Source organism: Pseudochaenichthys georgianus, chromosome 24 (genome assembly GCF_902827115.2).
Source record: "Pseudochaenichthys georgianus chromosome 24, fPseGeo1.2, whole genome shotgun sequence".
NCBI lineage: Eukaryota > Metazoa > Chordata > Actinopteri > Perciformes > Channichthyidae > Pseudochaenichthys > Pseudochaenichthys georgianus.
In genome coordinates, this window is record NC_047526.1 from 7,222,282 (window position 1) to 7,244,335 (window position 22,054).

At 44.5% G+C, this 22,054-nt stretch overlaps 1 protein-coding gene across 1 annotated transcript in view; it reads right to left on the reverse strand.

Annotated features, from left to right (window-relative positions):
* Nucleotides 1-22,054, reverse strand: part of ptchd4 (patched domain containing 4) — a 72,064-nt gene that overhangs the window by 31,682 nt on the left and 18,328 nt on the right. Inside the window, exon 2 of the mRNA XM_071202004.1 lies at nt 17,334-17,829. Coding sequence (XP_071058105.1) covers nt 17,334-17,829 — 496 coding nt within the window. The remainder of the gene's footprint in view (nt 1-17,333; nt 17,830-22,054) is intronic.

Consider the following 22,054-nt stretch of genomic DNA (forward strand, 5'->3'; position numbering starts at 1 on the left):
GGCCAAAGCAGTGGCCTCAAATCCCCATTAGTGCCCGACACACACATCAATGAAAAATTACACAGCTTCCCGGTTACTGGTATGTAATTTGTTACACATGAACGGATCTGTAAGAGGGAACTTATTATCTATTACTTTAGTGTTGATTATAATTATACCACGTTGCGTCATACTTGTAAATAGCATAGCAGTAAGTAAATGCATGATGCTATGCTTTGAATAAACTGTGTATTAGCATTAGCAACATTTGCTTGGACCATGGTAAATTCCTTGCAGTTATATAGGATTATTTTAGCATTCACAAACTGTGTAGGGGTAAAAGCTTTCATATAAGGAGCCACCTCATCAGGAGAAACACATACACACCATTGGTATGCCATTGGGAGCAATTTAAGGTTGAGTATCTTGCCCAAGGACATTTCGACCTGTTGGCTAAACCAATAATCTTCCGATTGGTGGAAGACCATTCTACAGCCCATACAACAGCTGCATCTCGCCTATGTGAGGACATACAGCATCCAAATGAACTCACGTAACACATGTGACATCTGTGTGTGTTATAGGCCAACTGAAATGCTCATATTGGTTTTCCCAGCATGACCAGTCAGGTCAGCTATCTCCTGACAAGGGGACTCTGACAGTAATGTGGAAATCAATACCTTCTGACTTTATATAGTCATTCTGACTTGATGAGGAGGAGTGGCTGCAGTTCTCGAGTACATCTCTCCATGTGACACATGTAATAAATCTACAAATAGCCCAGGTTATTTTCCTTCACAGTTTACAGAGCCTCCCTAAGCAAACTATTCGATTTTATACAGTGACATCACCCGCGGTTTCAGAGAATAAATATATTTCAGAAGTGCTTTGAGTGGACACACACAAACAGCATTGCTCTCAAAAAAAATACGCTTTTGGTGGCCCAGGCGACATGCACCTTCTCTGCATTGGGAACAATGGAAAAAAAGCTGCCACTCAGAAAAATATAAATATTTTGGGACACTCTTTTCCCGGAAGAACAAGCAGATCAGTCTTGTCAAGGTTGAGCTTGAGGTGGTGAGCAGACATCCACTGAGAGATGTCTGCTAGACAAGCAGAGATGCGTGCGACGACCTGGGTCTCTGAGCGGGGAAAGGACAGAATTAATTGGGTGTCGTCAGCGTAGCAGTGGTATGAAAAACCATGCGGGCTAATGACTGATCCGAGCAAGTTTGTGTACAAGGAGAAGAGGAGGGGACCAAGAACAGAGCCCTGAGGGACCCTTGTAGTTAATTGACAAGGGTCGGACTCGGACCTCTCCAAGTTACCCTGTAGATACGGTCTTTGAGGTATGAGGTGAGGAGGGAAAGTGCAGAGCCTGAAACTCCAAGGTCTTGGAGAGTGCGAAGGAGGATCTGATGATTCACCGTGTTGAATGCAGCAGACAGGTCCAACAGGATGATGACAGAGGAGAGGGATGCTGCTTTGGCAGTGTGCAGTTCCTCAGTGACAGCAATGAGAGCAGTTTCTGTGGAGTGACCTGCCTTGAAACCAGACTGGTGCGGATCCAGAAGGTTGTGCTGATGAAGATAACAGGAGAGTTGTCTAAAGACAGCACGTTCAAGTGTTTTAGACAGGAACGGGAGGAGAGAGACAGGCCTGTAGTTTATAACATCAGACGTGTTGAGAGTGGGTTTCTTTAGGAGAGGGTTTACTCTTGCCTCCTTAGCCGCGTTCACACTGCGGTACTTTTCCCACAAAAGGTTCATGCGAACTTAGTTCATCAGAACTCTTTAGTTCGCATGAACTAAGTACAGATCGCGTTCACACCAGAAAAAGTCCCTGGGGGTGGATTAGGCAAATGAAGCCGCTGACCTCACTTCTTCTTCTTCTGCTTTGGGTTTACTGGCGGCCGCAACCCACTTCACGGCGTATACTGCCGCCCAAAGTCCCCGGCCGGAAGTCCCCGGAGTTGGGGACTGGCTTCAGTAGAAGCTGCTGGGAGTCCCAGCAGCTTCTACTGAAGCCTTCCGAGTAAATCGCCAGAACGCCGACACCTCCTCATCTCCACCGCTCCCATGTTTTATTTTGTGTTGCCATAAGTTAGTCTCTCTGCGTTTCTGCGCTGGGCTAATGCTAATGCTAATAATGCTAATGCGAGGATAATAAAATGGCGGCTTCACAAAACTTTTTGGGAGTTTTACGGGGCGTGGTTTGCAATTCGCCCAGCCAATCAGAAATATAGCTCTTTTCTCAAAAAAGAGCCGCTCGAAAGTCCCTGCTTTCTAGCAGGGACTTTCAAGGGGGTAAAAAGGTTCGCATGAACTACTTTTAGTACCGGCTCTTTTTGGTGTGAACGCGATCATGAACTAAGTTCGCATGAACCTTTGTGGGAAAAGTACCGCAGTGTGAACGCGGCTCTTGAGACTGTTTGGAAAGTGACCAGAAGTTAGAGAAGTGTTGATGAAATGGGTGAGAAACGGTAGAATATCAGGAGCGATAGTCTGAAGGAGGTTTGAGGGGATAGGGTCCAGAGGACAGGTGGTAGGGCGGGCAGAGGTAATGAGGATAAGCACCTCACTTGGAGAGAGAGGGGAAAAGGAGGTTAGTGTGCGGGTGAACGGTGGGTCTGGTGACCCAGCGGTGAGTAAAGTTGAGTCGGAAAAAGAGCGAATATCAACCTTTTTTTCAAAGTAGTTAACAAAGTCGCTTGGGAGGAGGGGGAAGGGGCTCTGGGGGGTCGAGGAGGGTGGAGAAGATCGTTTTTTGGGATTGGAATAGGAAGAATGGAACTTATCTTGAAAGAAAGTGCTTTTTGCCTGAGAGATCGAAGCAGAGAAAGAGGAGAGGAGAGCCTGATAGGTTAGGAGGTTGTCACGGTGTTTGGATTTCCACCATTTCCACTCTGCTGCCCTAAGGACGGTTCTATTAGCACGCAGTGCGTCATTTAGCCAGGGAGCAGGAGGGGACTGACGAGCCTGCCAAGATGTGAGAGGACAGAGAGAGTCCAGAGAGGATGAGAGAGTAGAGAGGAGAGTTTCTGCAGCAGAGTTTGGAGGCAGGAGTTGGAACGAGTAAGAGGAAGGGAGGGCTGAGAGAACCGATGAGGCAAAGGTAGAGGGGGAGAGGGAACGAAGGTTACGGCAGACAGGTGCAGAATGAGAAGAGATTAGTTTGTTATGTTTGGAAAGGGGTAGAGAGAATGAAATGAAGAAGTGATCAGATGTGTGGAGCGGGTTTACAGAGAGGTTATACTTAGAAGTAGTGCAGTTCTTTGAGAATATGAGATCGAGGACATTGCCAGCATTATGAATTGGTGGGGATGGAGACAGTGAGAAAGCAAAGGCGGTTAACAGAGATGTTAGTTCAGATGTCTTCTCTGTCTGGAGGTTGAAGTCTCCGAGAAGTACAGCGGGAGGGCCAGTTTCAGGGATGTGTGAGAGGAGATGATCTAATTCCTCCAAGGCGCCTGGTGGACGGTAGAGAACAACAATGGTTAATTGTATAGGATGGGTTACTGTGACAGCATGGAATTCAAAGGTGGAAGGAGCGAAGTTAGGTAGCTTGAAGAGGGAAAAGCTCCATTTGGGAGAGAGCAGGAGACCAGTGCCACCTCCTCTGCCAGTGGGTCTGGGTGTATGGGAGAAGGAATATGCTGTGGAGAGAGCTGCTGGGGTGGAAGTGTTGAATGGAGTAATCCAGGTCTCAGTGAGAGCAAGGAAATCCAGGGTCTGCAGGGAGGCGTAGCCAGAGATGAAGCCAGCCTTAGGAACAGCTGACTGGCAGTTCCACAGGCCGCCTGAAACTAGATGTTGGATCTCAGTGGAGCACGTGGGATAGACGAGAGCAGGCCGGTTATAACGATTAGGAGATGCACGGGGTCAGTGATAATTGCGTGAGGACACATGAACAGGAATGGAGAATATAATGGTAAAGAATACTCTTGGGAGAGAGAACAGCAGTACCTGCAGAGTGCTTTTTCGAGGGTAAAGACAAATCGTTGTTGCATAACAATAAGTATGGAACATTAAAACAATGCTGCCAAATACAATACCATTTTGCTGATGTGTTCAGCAATGTCCAGGCTCACTTAAAATTAAACAAAATTAGAACACCTATTGTATTCAGGTTCAGTTTGGACCGTTTTTCTGGGGAAGAGACAGGTTTGTTTAAAAAGAAAACGCAAGTAACAATATTTGCATTGCATAATATACATAATTTTGCTTATATACTGAATATGTATGTGTTTCAGAATACTTCAATAGTTCATTAGATCTTTTATTATTCATTATTGTCTTTTAAGTTTTGTGTTAACTGACTGAATTATACTAAGCTTTCACACCAGTGATATACAGGATGTTAGATAACTTCAGTTAACATAATAAATCCTCTTGTTTACAAGAAACACCAAGTGTTCTCCTGGCTGTACCTAAAGGCCAGGGGCCTCATTTATAAACAGTGCGTACACTCAAAAGATGGCGTACGCCAGTTTCTACGCAATGTTTGCAATTTATAAAAAACAAACTTGACAGGAAAATGTGCGGTCCTCCACGCAAACTCTGAACCATGCGTACGCACTACGCACAAAAACGGGAGAGATGAGAAACTGCGACACCGTTGGCAGAAGGAAGAATGGAGAGAAATATGTGGATATAATACCATAAATAAAATGTTACCTCTCATCTATCATAATGAAGAATTCATTTTCACAAATATACAAGTTTTATATACTATCATGTTTAATCATGTTTTATGCCGTTTGCCAATACTTGATAAGTCGCTCGTAAAACACAGGAGGTATGGAAACTAAGAACACCATATGTGGTCAATTGTACAGCTAATATAACACACATACATTTTATTTTCCTTTAACTGGTGGATATAGAGTTGCTATTTTATAATAGTGAACAGTATATTTATAGAATCAGTGTGAGAACACGATACTGGGAAAGGGAACAGGACATGACCACTATAAAATAACTGTTCAAACATTGGAAGTATTGTATAGATGGCTTTCTCTTTTAGAAATTGTAGTGCATATTGTTTCTTATGGGACCCTGTTATCAAAGAGCTACGTATATAACCTGATGTATGGACCTGGTTAATAATTTCTCCCTGCGGTCCTTAATAACGACCCTGAAGCTGTCATACTTCCATCATCCCAGAGCCACTCAGGGCATAACATCCACAGATCGATCATCAGTCATCCAGCCCTACTTATAGAAAAAGGCACACATTCCCAGAGGGCATTTCAGCGTCAGCAGAGACGGTCACGGTGCGTGACTGGCTCTGAATGTTGAGGGTCACTATTTATCTTTATCCCTGGCCACAGTGGCGTCACGTCACGTGTGGTTGGGACTCACCGCACTGTCCAGGAAGGATTGAGAGGATCTGCTTGGAGCCCCCATATCCACGGAGGGGCTCTTTGGATCGATTACCTCGGTCACACAGCACTTCAGTCGACTGGAGGAAGAAAGGGTGCAGCTCAGTCGCATGCTGCCGCTGGCTCTTCCTCACGCTCCTCCTCAGGGGAGGGAGCGCGGCGCTACGGTGAGGAGGAGAGAGACGCCGGTACAGAGCCCCCGCAGCTCCCGTTGCCCCCTCTACCGCCTCGGCTCGTCCCGCGGGACCGGCTCAATACCGGCATTCGCGAGGACGGGCTTTCCGACCCCGGCAGGCTCCACCTCAGCAGAGGGCCTCTGGGTGGGGTGCACCGTCCTCCCGGAGCTGTCTGGCGGGGGGAGGAAGCGTCCCGGCAGAGAGAGTGGTTCTCTCCACCCAGGACGCGAGGACGAATCCCGCCTCCTCCCTCTTTGATGCAAATGTGGTGAAATATTCCAAATAAAAATTATTGCAGCCGCTATGCCACCATTGCATGAGGGCGTTCTTTTATCTAGACCAGTGGTTCTCAAATGGGGGTACGCTGACCCCTAGGGGTACGTTGGAGTACTGCAGGGGGTACGTGAGATGTATTTTATGTTAATGAAAAAACAACATAAGTAATGCATTTAAACAAACTGCTAATAGTAGATTAACTACTTTATTCAAAGGTCTACAGTAATTCTGGATAATAAAATGGGAAAAATAAACGGGGTGCTCTCTTTTCCTCTCCCTCTTCTGACAGCCCGTCAGTCTCGTGCAGCTCGCTGAACCTGTAATGAGTGACCCGACAGTAAAGAATACGTATATTTATAACTAGTTTAGCTAGTTCCAGAGTAGATAAACTAGCTAAGTGTTAGGTCTAACTCTTAGTGTATTTATTTTTGCTCCACTCAACGGTCCGTCACAGCGGCGGAGCTGTGATCATGCAGAGCTGCGTGTTCTCCGTCAGCAGCAGCTGATCTGCTCTCTGATTTCTCTCTCGCGTCCGGTTATACTTCACTCGTGTTTATGTCCAAATCTATCAGATCGAGCTAGATCTAGTTAATGATATGACTGCCTGCTTATCAAAGGACCTAAACAATAAGCGTTGCTTGGCAACGGCGTGTCGCCGCAAAGTATAGCGCAGCATTACGGCCCGTCCACACAGCGGCGTGCGTTGTCGCTTGCCGGCGGGCATGTCTGAAGCTAGACCAACAACCAATCACCTGAATCTCCCGCCCCGGACACACAAGCAGCGGTTTGATTGGCTAGAGCTTGTACTGGCATATGATTCGATTGGCTGCCGCTTCCATCGAAGCTGAAACACAAGATCATTTTTCTCACTAAATTGTAAGGACAACTTATTAAAAAGATCAGTTCAATGCAACTAATGTCGTCTTAGTGTTATTGCATGATGTTAAAATTGGTTTGCCATGAATTTAGTGATGGATTGTAAACATTTGAAATCTAGCATTTAAGTGTTTCTCAGTTACAATGTTGTTGTTTTAATAAATCAGACACTGATGGTGCAGCGCTGTACTGTACCTCTTTATACAGGCTTTTTTTCCTTAACAAATAGTTTTTGCGCTGATCAGAGGGTACTTGGCTGAATTTCTTTTTCAAAGGGGGTACATTATTGCATTTTTTTTGACGACCTCATCGTCATCGCCAGGTCCAAGGAATGGGCAATGTTTCACACAGCCCAATTGATCCTATACCTAACCAAGTTGGGTGTTGCGGTCAATTGGAAAAAGAGCTCCCCCATACCTCACCAGCAGGTAGAATATCTGGGGGTGATGCTCGATGCAGGCAGACTACGTGCACCCTGGCAGACAGGCATCCCTGCTTCGGGCAGTTTGCAGACTGCGTCAGGGGGCGACGGTGACAGCTTTGACCATCATGCAGACTTTGGGTCTCATGGCGGCTGCTCACTCCGTAGTGCCACTCGGACTGTTGCACACGTCGCCTGCAGAGGTGGTTTATCAGCCTTTGTTTAGATCCCAAGAAGCACAAACGACGTCTGGTGACTATCCCCCCCCCTCAGTAGAGAGCAACCTCTGATTCTGGGGGTCCCCAGAAAATCTGCACAGGGGAGCTCCACTGGGGCGAGTGACCTCCTATCTTAGTCTTCACAGACGCATCAGTGACAGGATGGGGGGGACGTGCCTAGAGAGAGCTGTAGGTGGTTGCCTCTGACAGAGGCTCGGCACAGCAACCTCCTGGAGCTGCAAGCAGTGATGTTGGTCCTACAGTACTTCAAACCCTTAATACAGGACAAACATGTGCTAGTGAGGAGCGACAAACGCACCACAGTGGCGTACATCAACAGGCAGGGCGGAGTCCGCTCCGTAGCCTTGTTGACCGCAGCAGAAAACCTGTGGTTGTGGGCTTCACAGAATGTGTTGTCTCTAAGGGCCCTGCACATCCGGGACGGGAGAACGGGGGGGCCGACCTCATGTCAAGAAGCGGGCCCCTGCCAGACGAGTGGAGGCTTTTCGCCATTTGGCGCCGTGGTACGCGGAGGTGACACAGATGATGGTGGACCAGCCCTGGGCGATTCCTCAGGACTCGGGGGAGCTGTCTCAGGAAACGGGTGCAATAGGGGCGTTATCCACTCTGGGTCAACCTCTCCAGGCTTGGCTCCTGACAGGCCCAGGCTGAGACAGGTGGGACTGTCTGACAACGTTATTCAGACTATCCAAGCAGCAAGAGCAGGATCCACCACAGCCTGTTACAGGCCAAAGTGGGTGGGATTCCAGTGGTGGTGTGAAGAAAGGAGTCTATAGCCTCTGTCATGTACGTTGGGCTCTATTCTTTCCTATTTACAGATACTGGTGGACAGGGGGCTGGCTCATTCCACAATTAAAGTGTATGCAGCAGCCATTTCGTCCTGCCATGAGAGATTTGACGGCAGGTCAGCCTTCAGTCAGCCGCTTATGACGCGGTTTTTGTAGGGGGTCAGGAGACAGCACCCAGTAGTGCACGCCTCCTCCCCGCAATGGGACCTGCCGTTGGTGCTCGAGGCTCTGTTCACTGTCATGGAAGACAGCGTTGCTGCTTGCCTTGACTTCGGCCAAGAGAGTGTCCGAGCTGACCGCTCTGTCGGTGCACCCAAGTTTGCTTTTGATCCGGGGTGACCGTAGCGGGGCGACACTCAGACCGAACCCCTCCTTTGCTCCTAAGAGCCTAAGGAGTTCGTTCAGGTCAGGGGCTATTCAGTTAGGGGGCTTTAGTCTTCCACCACATATTGGGGCCAGGGAGGCTGAATGGAAAGGAAGTGGGGATGCGGTGGATGTTAGCCAAAAGCCGGTCAGGGACAGTGTGATGGGTCGATGTTGTTGGACGGCAGGGCGTATACATGTTGAGCCTGTTTGAGATATAACGGTGGTTTACCTATTATAACCCTAGTTATATAAGCACAGCCGGAGCCCTCTACCTGGGGGCCCTGTCTGTCCTACGCCGCTCGCTGAAGAGGGTGTAGGACAGGGGTATTCAACGAGGTCCAGTTAGAGAAAATCTCCCCATGCAAAGGTCCGGAACATCAAAATGTCTAACTTTATAAATTACTGTGATAGATATTGAAGTAGCTGCAGCTGTATCAATGTCTGCATGTAATCAACAACTGACTGCCAATCAAATAAAGAAAGTACAATTTAAAAACAACAATATTTATTGTCAATTAACATTGAACTAAACAGATAGTAAATACTGTGGATATGTGTAATGTTCCTCTCGGGCTGCATTTAAAAATAAAATAGCTTTTGAAAATATTTGCATCTTAAAAGTGCTTAATTTTAGATAAATAAAATAAAGTGTAGCAGCAGCTTGAGTTTCCCTTTTTCTTTGTTAACCGTTTCACATCATGACTTCACAGTTTCAGCCGATTATAGAACAATATCAGTCTTTACACATCATAACAATTGAACAGTTTTAAAGTTTCTCTTTCTTTCCCTCTTATATTGCAGTCCCTCACTCACTTGTTTGTTTGTATTCAGTGCGAGAGTTGAGCTGGAGCTTGTCCTGCCAGGAGTTTAAATCTGGGCTGAAATGGTGTCAGGGCCATTCTCATACACATGCAGGTGCTCATCGGTTAGCCTCGGTTAGCCTGCACTGGAACGATGTTTAGTTTTCATTTTGATCCTGGTGGACCATATTAATGGTTAATACCACGCTGGAGGATTTCAAAAGATGTAATGAAAACAGCGTTTGCTAATGAATGACTAAATGGGAACGTTAGCTATTGACTTCTGGCATTTACGCTATAAGAATCATTAAAGTGTTTTTTATGTGGAGATTATCCTGCTGAACAAAACTTAGTCTAAATATTATAAATGTGTGTTTGCCGAAGATTTTTTCTGCAATATGATTTTAAATCAAGTTAAAAAATATGTCATTACTGCACCACAGCTTTTCCTAACAGTTCAACTCATAACCAAAAGTGCTCTAATCCAACAAAATCACTTCATGCACACATCAGGTTCAACCCGTCTGCTGCACTTGGACACACGTCGTTAATCACATTTCATCCCTGGCAATGTTCCGAAGATATGTCATAAATGTCGAGTATTTATTACATCCAAGAGGGACATCTGATCATGTGGTAAAAATAAATCTCTGCTGTGGTTTGTGAATCACTCTCATATTGAGGTGTAATGTGATCTCATTCAGAATGCCTAAAGATTTGAATTACTTTGTGTTTCATAATTTGGACTGTTTTACATTACATAAGGGGAAATTGCCGTGAAAACACCATGATTTTAAGGAGATCTGTATTTAAGTCACAGTGCAGGTATTTCTCCTGTTTGTGTCCACCTGCTGCAATTTCTATGACACTTGTATTGATGCCATTAAGGGCTGAAATGCATTCTTTATATCTTTAATGTAATTTAATTCAAGTTTGAACGTAATCGAAGCGGTCTGTACAATAGCATGTGCAAAATGCTACAAAAAGTCAGTCGGACACATAGACTAAACACATTTAAAATGGCTATCCTGTCTCTACTCAAAGGTTACAAAATCATCCCGCATGGAAAATTCCCCAATGACCCCATCTTATCCCCAACTGTGTCATGGCACACAATCTCATTGTGGTGACAAAATGTTCCTCTTACATGGAAACACTTTACTTCAGTAGTGATATCCCTTCCCAGTGCACCTCCATGAAATCAGTACTGCTGAGAGGACGAATAGGGATTTTTGAATAAAAGTAAGAAAGTTCTACTCTACTTTGTTGGTTGACTCTCCACCCAAAAGAAAACAACTACAGCTGCCAACAGTTCAGTCAAGGCAGCCATTTGAAACACTTTATGCTCTCACTGTGACTGGGTTAAAAGAGATTGGATTACGGCTCGGAGCCTAAAAGCTCTGTAACGTCCCGGTGGGATGAACAGTGGCTGCATGTTGGGAAGTAAATAAAATACAGTTTGTAAAAAATCAATATACTCAGCTGGTTAAGGCCCGTCACTGCCTGCCAGAGAAAGTCTGATCCGTCACTTCCTATATCAGGTATGTTTCATGAGTTCTGCTTCCTTCCCTGCTCTCCTTCCGTGTTTTTACACTTCTAACAGCCCTCACATGTCCACAGAGAGGAAGAAGTGACAAGCTCAGCTCAGCAGTAATTGGGCATCTCGATGATGACACGGCAGAGAGACACAGGGGACAGAAACGGGAGGAGAAGCCGTTCCATATTAAACAAGGGTCCGCCCGCATGTGAAGGTACCTGCCCCGTGTCGAAGGTCTTCCTCAACATGATTCAAAGGCCAGAGATGACATTAGCTGGATTGTTCAGAATAATGAATTAGTTTTACTATGGTGTTAAAGTAGGCTTTGATGGAAAAGATAAAAGGAAACACAGCCTTACATTTAACCATCAACGATTAGTTTCAGACGAGAGGAGCTTTGGACACGGTGTGTTATTGTGTTTGTTCTTTGAGTGTAACATGAGCCTTGTAGTATTCGATATGGAACATGTAAACTTTCGGTCAAGTAAATAGGGTGGCATCAAATGTATGGACAGATTAATTGTCTGTAGTTTAATACAAACAAATCTGCTGATTTTCTGATCAGATAGTTCCTTGTTTTAAAAAGTATGCAGCCTATTTTAGTATTCTCTATCCGAAACCTTCAGTAAAAAACTCAGCCTCTATGATTTACCAATTGTGAAAGACGACAATAACATGATCATTTTCCACATGAGGAGTTTGGAATAGTACTCTATGATCCCAGGTATCATTGTAGTCACCAAGGAGGACATGAAGGGAGCCAGAACAAGCTGAAAAGCCAGGGGGACGATACTCAGCTAAAATAATTAGGTCTATCGTGTATATCACCAGCACATATATTTCATAGGACTGTGTGTACCTCTGCGTCAGCAAAGTCATTTGTTAGCATTGTGGCCTACAGATATCAGTCACAGCAGGATAACTCATTAGTACAAGGATAACAACGTTATAAATAAATCTGAATCTCTTTATAAATGTTTTTTCACACATTTTGGGAAAATAACTAGTGGATAACTGGACAGATGTCAGGACCTCGACATAATTGTCCATCCAGTCAAATAGGTTGGAGTGATTAAAGGGGCCCTAAGGGGCTAATTATCTGGTTCATAATTGTGCCTCTCCTGTGACATGTTTCCATGCTTTAATGTTCAAAAAGCTCTTTATTTTTCTCATACTGCCTGTGCTGCAGCACCTCTTTTCACGCTCTGTCTGAAACCAGAGCCCAGTTTGCTCAGATTGGTAAGCTGGCCAGCTCGGTTGTGATTGGTCAACAGTAACAGACAATGGAGCGCTAGCCAATAGAAGCGCAAGTGTTATGTATTGATGTCACTACAAAAATGTTAGCCTTTGCAGACAATTAACTTGCTCAATAGCCAATATAACACACTACAGGAAAGGGGAAACCCCAAATTGATAATAGGGCCCCTTTAAATTCATCCTTTAGAACCACTACTATCTACCACATAATTTGCTGTAGGTACATTAACTTTGTCATATGACATCGTGTAAGGTGACAACACCAGTGTTAATGTCATTGCTGCTTTTCTGAAAATATTCAATATGGCTTAAAAAACTAAATTATGAATCGAATTTTAAACTGATAATTTCCATTAAAGCATCTCAGCAGGGGACGCCACACTGCCATTGGGTATCAGTATCCATTTGGGTTCTCAGTGTCTGCCCTGATGTGGCGTTGATGTAGTGATAGGGGTGTGCCTCCGTTAGGACCTCCTAAGAGGAGGGTGGACATCTGCTGCCTCTGTGGTCCTGTCACATGGAATTACAGACTTAATTAAGTCCTCTCCATCTCCTTTGCCCTCCCCCCTTTCTCTGTGACTGTCCCTCTCTTTTATCTCTTCCCTCTGTTTCTGAATGTTCCCTCTTCCTCGACACCCTGCTTTTCTTCATCCCTATTGTTTGTAGCCTTTATTTAACCAGGTGAAGCCCCTTGAGATCAAAAGATCTCTTTTTCAAGGGTGACCTGCATCACATAGGTTTTTTCTCCAGCTCGTTTCTCCTTGACATTCCCTTTTTAGCCTTTCGCAACACGCCTCCCCCCCTCGTCTCCCGTCCCCTGCCTCGAGGTCACCAGAAGCTGATCAAGCCTCCTGTTCATGAGTCTTACTTCAACTTCAGTTATGTCAGCCGGCCTGCAGAGGAGCTGTAGCAAAGCCCCAGGGATCCAGTGACCTTAGAAGTGCAAGAGGAGGAAATGCAATATATATATACTGTGGTGTAATTGGAGTGTATTCCGAAAACGTCAGGATGAGGATAAACAAGAAGATATGCAGTGAAAATGGTGTAAAGGCATGGGCGCGGGAAGGGGGGTGCTGAGGGCGCTGCAGCACCCCCTAGCGGCAGGCAGGGGGTGCGGAGCTCCCCTGTCTGAATTATTATTTGACGATTTGCTGCTCCCGCTGTGCATAATCTGTGTAATATGTAGCCAATAGATTCCACATTGTTGGTAAAATAATATTTTGGCCTGCCCCGAATGTTGTTTCTGTAGCCCCGGACAATTCTACCTCCATAATATAATACATTAACCGTGCTTTACGTGAACCTCATCAAGACACTAGAGAGGACGACAGACCTGTAATTTCCCGTGTTCAGTGAATGCAACAGAGGCAAGACAACAGACCAATCAGAGAGTTGCATGGGAATAAAAGTGTGCTTGTGTCATTCAAGCTCGGCTCTGTGTGTGTGTGTGTGTGTGTGTGTGTGTGTGTGTGTGTGTGTGTGTGTGTGTGTGTGTGTGTGTGTGTGTGTGTGTGTGTGGAAATAGCACATTTAGTGTGTGGGGGAGAGAGAGAGGGACCGGTGCCAGCAGCAGGGACCGTGTTGTTAGCATCTGGTTAGCTAGCTGCACTAACGGACATAAGGAGCTGTTTCCACAACAAGCTGGAGGAGAGCTCTCCTCTCAGACTGAGAGGCTCAGGTGAGCTAAACAAGGACTCTCTGAGTGTTAAGATAGTTCACTTTAGTCTAAGTGGGTCTCAAACGGTTTGGTCACAAATTATTCAAAAGATTATTTCCGCGGGACACCTTCATATTAGGGATGCCATAATCGATTATTATTCGCCAGGGCTGCCAAATAATAGATTTTGATCATGGTCAGTTTCTGGCAACCCTACTTCATATGATCATTATAGTTATAAAACAAATAAGAGAATAAAGGAAAAACAGTTATGAAATACTATATGGCAGTAAAACAAGAATACAGTTTGAAAGGGGAGTGATTTGTAAAATATCCATAAAGAAAAAGAACATCTGCTTACAGTTGTGTTTCATCTGGGTGTTGAGATGTGTATCCATAGATCTCTTAATGTTGCTCTCAAAGTGCACCAGATTGATGCTTTCAACTTCAATATTTAAAAAAAATCTTCCCGGAGGAGCATCCCCCCGGACCCCCTAGAGGAGATGAGGTCCGCTCGCCACTCGTAAAAAATAGCACTTTACCCCTGCCTATATGCCGTGAGCTGATTATCGAGCCTTCATTGTAACAGTCGCGGGTGTCCTGTGTGTTTGCGTGTGTGGAGTGCTTTTGTGCGTGCTCTATAGTGCCCGTAATAGTGTTCACTGAAGTCCAGCACCTCAGCACCCCCACTCAAAATACCTTCCCGCGCCTCTGTGTAAAGGTCATAATTGTAATGGCTTATTGTAGATGTTTTTATTTTGCCTAGGGCAAATAATTACAAATATCACTGGCCTTTATTACGCAGTGCATGTATTACATTTGTTTCCATAAGGGGCATTCAGATACAATACATTATGTTTTTATTCTCAAAATGTATTCACTTTATGCAGTGTAAGACTACATCAGATCATATCAGAATCAGAACCACAGATCCAAGCCCACATTTTCCAAAAATGTAGGAAATAATTATGTTGTGCCAGCCCAGTGATCATGTGCTCTGTTTCCCAAAAGAAATCGAAAATCTAAATGAATATCTGCTTTAAATCATACACAACATCCCCATATTAAAAGAAATAATGGTTGTATCTGTATCTATAGCTACATTGACTGTCTGACTTGTGTGTTTCTGCCTCCTACAGGAAAGTCATCACTGTTTTGATGTCATTGACTTTGTTATGGGATGACCATGTGATCCTTTTGATGATCTGATGTCTAGGTAGTTACCACGCAACCACAACGTCCACAGTATAATTGTAGCTATATAGTCATACCTCCCTGACTGCACACTGTAACTATGGATTATAGGTGAAAAATTACATCTTAAAAAGTTTCAGGTTTTGCAATGAGACATGTAGTGGACATTTTTATTATTATCATCCTTATTATTATCCTTATTATATCTTTCATATGTTTAAACCAAATGCTTCTTATTTCCTGATATATTCTTACCATTATTATATATCTCTTCTTCCTCTCCTTCAAGGCCAAAGAGATGCTTTGGCTACTAAGAGACTCACACAGACACACACGAACTTCCCTGCTCTGAGAACCGTTATGCTATCTACTCAAGGCCACTGGGTGTCTCATAAACAATCCGACTGTGTGAATCCAGATTTCTCTCTTTCCCACTCATTTCCTTATATAACCTTTGCTTTCCCATTGTTCTGCGCACTCTCGGGCAGACTTTCCATACTCTGTCCGACCGGTGACAATATATTATTATGTCGTGTATTTGAAGCTTCAAATAAATAACCAAAAGACAGCTTTGCTTGATTCACCATTTATTTGTTTTGATCATTTGACTTGTACTCTCCAGCTGTGTTTGGGCCCTAGATTTCCATAACAGACATCATAAACGTCATTAGAGCAAAGGCCAATCTAATGCCTTCAGTCACCAATAACACAAGTTACAAGTACAACATAGTAACAAGATGTTTGATCTGTATTAGGCTTGTTTGTGTTGGTTTTGGACCATTAACATAATCTATATTTGACTGATCAAGCTGCAAACATGACTGTGCTTTTGTTTCATGAACTGGCGTTGCATTTGGTAATCCCTGTCTTAAAAATACTCTTAGGTCTCGAAATTCAAAGGAACCCCAAGCGGAAAAATCACAAACGAGCACTGCACTAGTATTGTAAAATGCATCCTCACAGGTCATGCTCACCAATGAAATCCCTACACAGGGCTGTGCTACATTGTGCCACCTTCATGAATTTTGATGATTACAGAGGTTGTGTCAGTTCAAAATTACGCACAAAGTCCCATTCGTAGCTTACTCTAGTCCAGGGCTGCCCACACCTTTTCAGCATGGGAGCTACTTTTAAAATGACCAAGCCCAAATGATCTACCTACAGCAGTGCTTCTCAAAGTGTGGTAATTGTAAGTGTAACATTTCACATTTGAAATAAATTAATTTATTTAAGTTTTCCGCACTCTTGCGGGAATATCTCCGCAATGGAGTGAGCTTAAGTTTCACTTTCGGTTGCATGATATAGCCCAGATAACACCTTCATCACACATGTTGCCACTTGTTTGTACCATTTTCAGGCGATTTGTAAAAAAACGATGTGTTTTTGGATATTTGTGGAGTTAGGTGGTCCGCGAGTGTTTTTTTATTGGTTAAGTGGTCCTTGGTATGAAAAAGTTTGAGAAACACTGACCTACAGGGTGCGACACAGATAGTGGACTAAACGGCAGATAGTGGACTAAACGGCGGTGAGGCCCCCTCATAACTGCATGAACCCGTATGGCACAATACAACTCAGACTGGCTTACCTGTACGTCAATCAAGTGGCAAATGCCATAGTAAGGATGGGTGATAGGCTAACTTTAAACAAATATATATATATATATATATCTTTTTTTTCAATGCCATGCGATCTACCCACACTACCTTTGCGATCGACGTATTGGGCACCCCTGCTCTAGTCCAACCTGCTATAGTTATAGCACTACTTCCTCACATTTCTTTTCAGGACAACCCATTTGTGTGTGAGAGACTACTGACATAGGAATTGGAATCCTAATGTGGCTTAACATTATTTTCACCAGTTTATTTCCCCCATGCTGTAGTCCAGAATCTGAGAAGTGCTAGCCGTGTGTTGCACTTCTGTGGTAACACAGTGGCTACACAGAGGGAAAAAATCACTTAAAGCTCAGTGAAATAAGAAAAACCTTACCCTAATTTTGGAGAAAGAAACGTGCTAAATTGTCTTGACAAAGAATGTGCTGCGAAAATACAGATGCACGGTATACAGAAAGTACATGCACACACACCACAGCCCCAATTTTGCTGCAACACAAAATAGACTGCTGGTGTCCCCTCCAAGGGAACACCAGCACAATTGTGCTAATCCCTTCCCCAATCAACCCGATGTGAGTGGCAAACCCTGATAAGCCCCTTAACCAACCAACCACCAACCACACACACACACACACACACACACACACACACACACACACACACACACACACACACACACACACACACACACACACACACACACACACACACACACACACACACACACACACACACACACACATCCAGTCTCAGTCCTGTGCTTCCACTCACCCATGGCAAAGAACGGGATCCCCAGCAGTGTGGAGTTGAACTTCCCGTCCGATATAAAGAAGATCCCTGCGGCCGTCACGTTGGCGATGCAGATGGTCAGAACTCCCAGCAGCCCCAGGAACGGCTTCCCCCTCAGGCAGTCCCGCATGGAGCTGGAGATGGTGGCGGCCAGGAGCACCAGCACCAGGCTGACCAGCACCTCCCCCTTTGCCAGAACACTCGTTTGGTGGAAGTCCCGCCAAAGGCTGAAGGAGGTGAGGGACTGGATGTGGAGCTGGTCGGACGCGTGGGGCGCCTTGGCCGTGGAGAGCCGGTTGACAAGGGCGCAAAACTCGTTCTCCCAGCGTTCCGCAATGACATCCTGCACCACGGGTCCATGGTTGCGGAGGTAGTAGGTGATCTGGACGGCGCGTGCGAACTTGACCTGCTGGTCGCGGCTGTTTTGCGAGAAGGACACACCACCCAACTGGTGGCCGATGAAGGAGACACGGCCATCCTGTAATTACAGATACCTGGCGTTAGCTTTGATGAAAGTTATTATAAATACATTATTCAACTGTTTTTAAGGCTCCCCACCAGTGGAGACCAGTTGTGTTGTACAGCAGACAGAAAAACAGCAGTGTTTGGGGAGCAGCCAGCTGTACTATAAACTGGAGAGTTCCAGCCCACACAGAGCAGTGCAGCAGCAGTCCTCTGACATATTTGCTTCTGTGTTTATTTACCATTTAACTTGAACTCACCTTACTGCTGTGGACAGAACTGGGTTGGAAGGTTGGTGTGCTGCTACGTTATTGAATAGCTCTATTTAATCATATAGCACATGCAGGACATCACAGTGACAAGAGTTTGAAGATAATTTCATTTGAATTGTGCAAAGCAGAGAAGAGCTCAGTGAGGCAACGGGGCCATAAAGTGAGTCTGTCAGTCCCTCAGTAAGAAATACAGATTTGAGTTAAATGGTTGCACACCATTTCTCAAATTTAAGCTGTAAAGGTGGCCAAGTATATATGCATATGATGCCACTATTATTATAAACTGTTTATTTAGCTACTACACATAGGGCTGGGTATTATGAAGAACATAACTCATAGGGCTGTGCATCTTCACTGGTCTCCCGATTAGATTACGATTACCCTGTCACAGATTCAATTCGATATCCCGATGCATCACGATCCATACCAATGCGTTGCATCCTTAATTGTCTATATTACTGCACATGGCTTCTTTTGCATCACTGCATACATGCAGTAAATACATATGAACTCTCTTTTTATTATTTAGAAAGTGCTTCAGAAATCAATAACATAAATGTCTTGACATTCATTTATAAACCAAAAATAAATCCATTGTATAGATGCCTATAAAGTATCTGAGTGTGAAATTATTCCATCCTCAAAAACCAAAAAGCTAATACTTCTGCAGTCTAGCTGCAGTTTCTAGCCACGGTCTTCTGTTAAGAAAGGACACTGAAGGTCCTGAATGTGGCATCACTAACATGACTTGAGTCTGAACACAGCAGACAACAGGAGTATTTACAATAGCATAGCAAAAATAGTGCATGTGGGTGCACACTTACATTCTCTGTCTCACTGTTACATAAACCCCATGATTGTATGAGATTAAATTAGCATCATCTCAATCAGTGATTAAGTGAATAATAAAGTTTCTATCAGGTCACTATCAGCCTGTCACTCATTATTTTCAGGAGGGGGTTTGGAGGAACGGAGGAGACGGTGATCGCGGAAGCTTTTTCCTCCTGCCTTCACAAACTTTACACACGTATACAGTATATCGTCTGAAAATAGCAAGAGGACATTCATACTCTGCAATCCAAGACTTAACTAAATCCACCAAAAACCTGACATGATTGTAACGCGAGTATTTAAAAAAAAACATAAATCCCTGTGTGGCTGAGCCGCAGCGACACGGAGTGATTCAGAGCGGGTCCTTCTGCTGTGGGTTCTGGAGTGGTGTTCTTGTGTTGGTGAATAAAGCAGACTGCTCCGTGTTTGGTGTCGCTGTGCCGCGTTCACGTCTGTTCCCTGATCTCTGCGTCACCGACCGATTTAATATTAAAGTGACCGAAAATAAATAAAAATAAACGTTATTATAAAGCCGCGGCCGTAAAATCAGGAAGCAACGTTACTACGTGTTACGTGCCAGGCAGGCTGTACATGTGTGGTTTTCCTTCCCTCCTGTGTTTCTCTCTTCTCCCTAGAGGCTTCTCAATACTCAAATTTCCTCTCCTCAACTCCTCGACTCCTCGGTCCTCCGGTAGTGACCCGGAAATGAATTTCAGCGTGCCATTTTGAAGGACGTCTCATTTCTCTAAATGCACACCGAGGACCGAGGATCGAGCGTCGAGGAGGCTCTCTGGAGGAGCTATAACCGAGGATACACTGATGGTTCCTCCACGGGTCCTCCGCGGATGCATTTCCGGGAACGGTGGCGGCGTGACACACGGCCGGACTTATCTCAGCCAATGACAGCTCTGCATGCATCCCCTGGATATTATTTTAGAAACTGCTCTCATTGCAACGCGATGTTTACAGAGAGAACAGCTGTGAGGCCCTGCAGAAAGCAGAGCAGTGTGTAAAATATATATCACTCAGTATAACAGGCCTACTCTCTTTGCTTTAGTTTAGTAGATATCTACAAAGAGTCCATATTTTTCTAAGAACATTTAGTGCTTCACAATAAAATACACAACGGCTGTTGCCTGATTATGCTTTAGGAGCTGTAGGTGTTTTCATTTCATTTCAAACCTTTATTTAACCAGATTGGTCCCATTGAGATCATAGATCTCTTTTTCAAGGGAGACCTGCAGCATATAGGTCCCACATGAAACATAAAACAATAAGGACATTATACATTATATTTACAGGATACATAGTTATAGACATTTACAAGTGCCCATTGTATCAGCAAGCATTTCATTTAGCCTAGCTTTAAAAACATGCAGAGGAATGAGATTGCTCAGTTTCAATTCTTGCTGAAGATTGTTCCAAGCATGTGTGTGGTAGGCCTATAGTGTCGGTGCGTGTGGTACAGTGTGTAGGTGCGTGTGGTACAGTGTGTAGGTGTGTGTTGTACAGTGCGCAGATGCGGCGGACAGACGGGTCTCAGTTGGTTTGATGTCCTTACTTTTAATACTTGCAAATACAACTTTTGGCCCGTAATTTCAATTCCCCATTGCAGCGACCAGAGAGGGGGGGGGGGAATATATCCAGTCTCTGATTGTGTTACGTTATTATGAGAGTGCTCTCATACTTTAAATTGCTTATATTTATATAAATATATATGTGCGTGTGTGTGCATCTGTAGCCTGGTATTGTCTCATTATACCGCACTCTCAATGAACTCAAGGTAAATATGTGGGGGAACAATGTTCAGCTGATCTAACAGAGATTATAAAATATGACGAAACACTCGACAGCTGATGCAGCTGTTGTCACGTAATAATGAACGGACGTCGCTTTAATATGACCGCTCAGAGGAGAGGAGTTCTCATTTCTTTAAACGTCTGCTGCTTCCCCTCCTCTCTCCTCGGTTCCCCTCCTCGGTCCTCCGCTCGCATCTCCTGTGGGCGGGTCTAAGTATCGAGGAGGGGAGTCGAGGAGGGGAGTCGAGGAGGGGAAATTTGAGTATTGAGAAGCCTCTCCTGTCTTCTGCACAGCTAATCAGCAGCTGATCGGTATCTGCCTGTGCACCTGAGTCTGATGGCTGATTGGATCCTCTCACCCTCAGCTGGCCTATCAGCAACCAGGGCCGACCATAAAGGAGGCACCCAGGAAGTCTTCTCTCTCTCACTCTGGGCCTGTTGCTGAGGAAGGAACACGGCTGTGTTTAGCAACTAAAGCTATTTGAATAATCTGAACTTTGTTAATGTGTGTGTGTTGAGAGGTGGAGGAGTTGGGCAAGTCTGGGGTACCCTGTATATTTCTCACCACCGAGCTAACTATTGTTTAGACACACTAGGTAAGCGGATTGTTGCCACCCCTGTATATTGTTTTGTCAAATTCTTTGTAGTTAGTTAGTGAGGGTTTTTGTTTGAGTTTGGTTTCAAAGGATAGTTGTAGAGAGGCCTGGTTTTGTTATGCTTGTTTCTTTTGTTTGGCACAATCCTTTGACTCCTCCTCCTCCTCCTCCTCCTCCTCCTCCTCACAAACAGAGTTTCTGTTTAATTGTATTATATGATAGGTTACAAGGAATAAACCTTTTGTCAACCTTTACTCTGACTCTCTCATAATTATTGGTTGTACGTTATTGTCTCCAGGTCCCCTAGACCTTAGTGGGGACGTAACACTACGCTATATTCGATTATGTTCTGTCACTGCATCGATGCAAAATCGTCCACGTCCGCATCGCGATGCATCGTAGAAACCATTAATTTCAACACCCCTAATAACTCAACACTGATCGTGCAACAGTATTGTAGGTTTAACAGGTGTCGATACATTATCACCAACAGTGTTGGGACTAACGCGTTACAAAGTAACGCCGTTATTTTTGGCAGTAACTAGTACTCTAACGCATTACTTTTTTAACTCAGTTACCGTTACTACATGGTGCGTTAGTTTTTTTATACAGTCAACAGCCAGGGGAACAGAGATGAGAACTGTACTTAAGTACAGTACTTGAGTAAATGTACTTAAATACTTCCTGTGTCACATGTGGAGACGGGCTGTGGGCGTGTTTGTGTTGTTTACTAACAAGACTAT